The sequence below is a fragment of the Myotis brandtii genome, unplaced genomic scaffold (genome assembly GCF_000412655.1).
Source record: "Myotis brandtii unplaced genomic scaffold, ASM41265v1 scaffold51, whole genome shotgun sequence".
NCBI classification, from domain to species: Eukaryota; Metazoa; Chordata; class Mammalia; order Chiroptera; family Vespertilionidae; genus Myotis; species Myotis brandtii.
The window spans coordinates 1,146,443-1,152,442 of record NW_005369442.1 but is presented as its reverse complement, the minus strand read 5'-3'; the positions used below and the strand labels follow the sequence as shown (position 1 = coordinate 1,152,442).

At 46.4% G+C, this 6,000-nt stretch overlaps 1 protein-coding gene across 3 annotated transcripts in view; it reads right to left on the bottom strand.

The window, feature by feature from the left end:
- PDGFRA (platelet-derived growth factor receptor, alpha polypeptide) overlaps window positions 1–6,000 on the bottom strand; it is a 45,390-nt gene that overhangs the window by 9,676 nt on the left and 29,714 nt on the right. For all 3 annotated transcript variants that reach the window (XM_014548492.1, XM_005877156.2, XM_014548493.1), the window contains exons 17-21: window positions 5,864–5,979; window positions 5,390–5,512; window positions 3,706–3,817; window positions 2,357–2,456; window positions 2,121–2,226 (exon numbers count right to left, since the gene is read on the bottom strand). In XM_014548492.1, coding sequence (XP_014403978.1) covers window positions 2,121–2,226; window positions 2,357–2,456; window positions 3,706–3,817; window positions 5,390–5,512; window positions 5,864–5,979 — 557 coding nt within the window. The remainder of the gene's footprint in view (window positions 1–2,120; window positions 2,227–2,356; window positions 2,457–3,705; window positions 3,818–5,389; window positions 5,513–5,863; window positions 5,980–6,000) is intronic.

Sequence of the window (6,000 nt, the reverse complement as noted above, 5' to 3'; positions counted from 1 at the left end):
GAGAGAGAGAAAGAGAGAGAGAGAGAGAGAGAGAATATTACTTGGCTATAAAAAAAAATGAAATCTTTCCATTTGTGACAGCATGGGTGAATCTAGTGGGTATTATGTTAAGTGAAATAAGTCAAACAGAAAAAGACAAATGCCATATGACTTCACTTATATGTGGAATCTAAAGAACAAATAAATGAACAAGCAAAACAGACTCATAGATAGAACAAAAGGTGAAGTACAAATTGGCAGTTACAAAATAGTCCTGGGGATGTGAAGTACAGTATAGGGGAAACAGTCAGTGTAATAATATGTATGATGCCAGGTGGGTACTAGGCTTATGGAGGGATCACCTCATAAATTATATAAATGTCTAACCCAGTGGTCGGCAAACTGGCCCCTTGAGTGTGGCTCTTCCACAAAATACCACGTGCGGGTGCGCACGTACAGTGCGATTGAAACTTCGTGGCCATGCCACAGGGCCAAAGAGCCGCATGTGGCTTGCCAGCCGCGGTTTGCCGACCACTGGTCTAACCACTATGATATACACCTGAAACTAATATAAAATAATACTGAATGTCAACTGTAATTGAAAAAATTTAAGGGAAAATAAAGGGCCACCAATGGCAGAAATCTCCTGCGGCAGGTCTGAAAGCCCCTTGTCTGAGTGAATAGCTGTGACGGTGTCCGTCCCCACAAACACCCCTCTCTGGGACTAGCATGGACGCTCTGCCTCATCACATCCATACCCTCTCCATGGCTTGAATGGGTCCTGATTAGAGGTGACAAAGACTTCCACAGGGAGCGCCATCGCTGAAGCCACCCCTAATCACTGAAGAAATCTAACTCAAAACTTAGGAACTTAGATATAAAAACATCCTTATTTCAACACTAGTTCCAGTCTATTTCCACCAACATATCTTTACCAACCGGAGCGTCTTTGACCTATAATGAATTCCCTCTGGTTCCCCAGTGCTTCACTTAGGGGATTTGCCATGGGCAGTGAAATATATCAATAGACAAAAGTATTTCACTTCCAGGTCAGTATGCAGCCTCCTATCACTGCCCCTCCTTGAGAAGAAGAAAGAAGCAAAAAAATATGGAAAGTCGATATGGTGACTAATCTGAATCTAAGAAATCCAGTTTATTTTACATGTGTGTCTGGGTTTCCCTCTCAGCGTCTCAGCAGAAAGTTGTTTCACTCATTAACATAACCTGCTTGGTTCCATGAAATTGCATTTGTTCCTTTGAACAATGTTTCCTATTCCACACAAAAACCAGCTGGAGCCACAGATAACAGCTGAGGTTTTTCCTTCCAGTCAGCTGGCAAAAGCCAATTTTGCATGGATTTCAGTGCATTCAAATTAGCACTGTAATGGCTGTGGATGCCCTGAGACTAACTGCACAGTAGCTTCAGATACCCAAACATCTGGAGAGTAGAGTGCTTACAGGTGTTGCACCGGTAAGATGAAAGGGGAGCCCTGTGGGAAGGGGAGGGTTTTCATTCACCATAGCAACCAGGGCCCTGGGGAGCACTCCATAAAACCCCGGCCACTGGATCACATAATCTTTCTCCTCCTTTGAAATGTTCCTTTAAAACAGTGTGGAACAGTGCTGCTCGCTCACTCACTACCAGCGTTTGTCTTTTCCCTTTGCTCATTCCTTTCCACCCATCCTAAGGGGCCCAGACAAACCTTTCAATTTTTAAATAATTTTTTCTTTTTCAATTACAGCTGATATACAATGTTACATGAGCTTCAGGTATGCAACATAGTGATTAGACATTTATATAACTTATAAAATGATCACCCCAATAAGCCTAGCACCCATGTGACACCATACCTAGTTATTACAATATTCCCTATCCTGTACTCTACATCCCTGTGACTGTTTTTATATCTGGTAATTTGCACACCTTAATCCCTTCCCCCTTTTCTACCCAGTCCTTCAACTGGCAACCATCAAAATGTTTTCTGAATCTATGAGTTTACTTCTGTTTTTGTTTGTTTATTTTGTTGTTGTTGTTTAATTTCACATACAAGTGAAACATACGCCATTTGTCTTTCTCTGTCTTACTTATTTCACTTAGCATAGTACCCTCTAGGTGCATCCATGGCGTCCCACAGACAAACCTTTTTATACTGTCCAGGCAGCAGGTTCTCCACAATCTCTCTCAGGTGGTAAAAGGAGGGTCTCTTCTCCGGCTCACTGTTCCAGCACTTCACCATGATCTCGTAGCTGGAGGAGCACAGAACACATCATGAGCATAGGGAGGAGCAGCAGGTACCTCTCCCCCCTCACACACACACACACACACACAGGCCCACTGGGCATGAACACAAGGCCCACGGGATGGGGAGAGGCTCACATTTCACTGGTGGCGTGGTCAGGCTTGGCCATCCGGTACCCACTCTTGATCTTATTGTAGAAAGTAGAATCCACCATCATGCCAGGGTAGGGTGTGCCACCTGAAAGCCAAAAAAGAAAGCAACCAGAATTAACAAGTGTGTGGTATGTTTTTGAAACAGTTGGGATGATACAGCAGCTTTAGAAAACATTTGGGGATTCCCCACCGTTAAGTGCTGGTTCTACCAAGAAAATGAAGTGTTATCTCCCTGCCCAAATCTTAAATTTTAGCAAGACTTCTAGGTTGGTCAAGTCCAGAACCCCTAGGCAAAAATTCTATGTCTCTTAAAAAAAGCTCAAAAGTGCTTTTCAATGGTTCTGACTACTGGATCTATACATACAAAGCAAAATAGAAAAGCAAAAGAATCATGAAGGCCACAATGAGTCATTTTCACCAGAAATGTTCAAAAAAATGAAAGCAAAAGTCAAAATTGGGCCTTGAAATACTGAGATAATTCTCTGCTTTTAACAGACTACACACACTGGCATGATCCACAGTGGCATCGCATCCAAGGAGGGAGAACTAAGAAAAAGGGGGCCAGTGCTATCATAGCAGAGTAACAGTAAGTTCTGAAACATTCACATGTTTATGGCCAAGGCCACGTCAAGTTTAGTCTCCTCTCTAAAGCCTTCCAAAACCACTCTAGGGCTCCTTGCTCCTTTCTCGGGACTTCCCGTAGGATTTTAAATCAGGACCCAACAGTTTATCACTAAGTGTGTGAGTCTTGGCTCCCTGGATGAACTGTCTGGAGGTCAAGGTGGTGAATCATCCCTCGCTTAGAGCCCTCACCTGGCAGCAAGGGGCACCAGTGTTGTTCAGCAGGTGGTGACTGACTGACTGACCAAGCAACTAGGTTTCTCTCCTCCACAGTGATGACCAGGAAGGGGAGCCACGCCCTTTTCCTTGCCACACCACCTTCCACCTGAGCATCTAGCACCATGATGTGAGGGAGTGGCAACTCTCCGCTGGTGAACCCACTTAACCCAAAGCCCAAAGTGAAAAAGCAGCTGATGAGTGGGTGTCATCAGGAGCATTCCCACTGGGAGAAAGTCACTCTGCTGTAGCCCAAAGAAGAGGAGGGGGAAAGGCCAGGGATGAGGGCACAGCTTCCCAAGACCACCATCTCATCCTGCATGGGCACACACCAGACGTCACACGTGCACAATGTGCCATCTAAATTGGCTGCAGTGCGCTTGACTCACACCAGGTGTCTTAACAGTGATTACATCCCAGAGCCTGGAGAAACACAGCGTTTCCCCTCCAGTGTTGTTCTAGAACAGCCCAAACAAATAGAGGTGTCAGGCACATACCAAGGGAAAAGATCTCCCAGAGCAGAATGCCGTAAGACCAGACGTCGCTCAGCGTGGTGTAGAGGTTGTCGAAGATGCTCTCAGGAGCCATCCACTTCACAGGGAGGAAGGTCTGCAGGGAAGGAGGAAGGATATTAAACCCAGCGTATGCACCGATATCTACAGCAGCAGAAATAGGAAAAGGTTCTCTTTCTATTGGGCTTAGAATAACTTGCACTAATAACATTGGCCCACATGAGCGTCCTCTGTGTGTGCGATTCGCTGCTGTACTCCCGGCACTCAGAAGAGTCCCTGGAACCTGGTGGGCGCTCAATAAAAATTTGACAAATGATGGGAGGTCAGTTTTGCCTCTTATGTCCTTCCAAAGAATAACATCCAAAAATATTTAATCCTGAATTTTTGCTTTCTATTGGGCTTAGAATAACTTGCACTAATAACATTGGCCCACATGAGCATCCTCTGTGTGCGATTCGCTGCTGTACTCCTGGCACTCAGAAGAGTCCCTGGCACCTGGTGGGCGCTCAAGAAAAATTTGACGAATGATGGACGGTCAGTTTTGCCTCTTACGTCTTCCAAAGAATAACATCCAAAAATATTTAATCCTGAGTTTTTACACCAAAAGTGTGAGCCCTGAATGGACCTGTCCCCTATTTTCAAGTGTTCCTAGGAACAAAATTAAGAACAGACCCAGGGATCTGAGAGCCAAGTACATTTTTGAACTTGAAGAAACACTACAAAGAGTGACATAATGATAATTTTGCAGCCTCTTTTGTGAGGTTGTCCAACCTTCTGTGTAAATACCAAACTGGGCAGATGTATCAAGTAGCCACACTAGCATCCTTCAGCCTCTAAAATCACCGGGGAGATAACAGACTCATAACCTTCTTGAACAGACCTTGACTCCACCAAAGTCCACTGGTTTCTGTCAAGGGGCCTGAAGCTACAGGTCATGATCACAGAGCGCACATAACACGCAGAGCCTGGACAGAGCTGTGTGCTCCAGGTGGATGCAGCAGCCCCGTGAGCAGCCTCACAACCAGTGCGGTGGGGTGATTTGGATTTGTACCTACAGGTGGCAGACCTGTCCCCAGCTACTCCATCCACTTAGAGGTGCATGGGATGGGCAGAAAGGTTCAAGTGTAAGATAGAATGACTCTCTTTAGGGAAACTGTGCCTCTAAGATATATCACCCCAAATGGTTTTAACAGTTTAGGAGTCATAGATGCCACTTGAAAATTTGAGAAAAGATCGAGATGCTCTCCTTAGAACTGCATGCATGGACACACGTGTGCACAATGTACACATTAATAACTAACACTTACTGGGTGCTTGTATGTGCCAGGCACTGTCCTAAGCATTTTACATGAATTCACTGATTCAATCCCCCTCAGCAACCCAGGAGGTAGGTATTATTGTCACTTCCCTGCTACAGACAGGGAAACCGAGGCACAGAACAGTCAAGTAACTTGCCCCAGATGCCAGTAAGTGCTGGAGTGGGGGCTCACACCCAGGCCGTCGGCTGCAGGGCCTGTGCTTTTCATACAAACCCTGAGCCCCTGCATGGGACTTGTAGGCTCCATGTTGAAATTATGGGCACCCAAATGGCTGGAAGCAACACCTGATTTCAGAGATGCAAGTGAGGGAGGGTGAGCATGCCAAATGGGGTGATGGGGAGAGCACTTACGCTGCCTTTCGATACGTAGTTCGAGTCATGCATGATGTCTCTGGCCAGGCCAAAGTCGCAGATCTTCACGATTTTCCCTTGTGCCAGGAGGACGTTGCGAGCGGCCAGGTCCCGGTGGACACACTGCATAGAAAGAGAAGAAATGGTGTCGGTGTCAACCCATCCGCCCCTAGACAGCATCACCCCTGCAAGACTGGCCGTTTCAGGGTGGCGCGGAGCTGCCTGGTGCACCTCGGAGAGGCTGTTCTGGCATAAAGAGCGCACCTCCAGGCTCCCATCCCAACCGCTCCCAAGAGCAAGAAAGCTCTGGAGAAAAGCAGACACCTGGTGATGTCGGGCTCCCCACTCTGCTCTGGGGAAGACAGGAGAGCAGCAGCCATTGCTACTGGCCTCTCCAAGACCTATCTTCCCTGCGCACCTCACTCAGATCTGCGGCCTGGGTCCAAAAAAGCCCTGTCCTGTGAACACACTTACATTCTTTGAAGCCAAAAACTCCATTCCTCGAGCAACTTGATAGGTGAAGCTCAATAAATCCAACAAAGTCAGGCCTTCCGAGTTATCATCCGAAAGGAGGTTTTTGACTTCTGAGTCTGCAGAAAAAGAATGGAGAG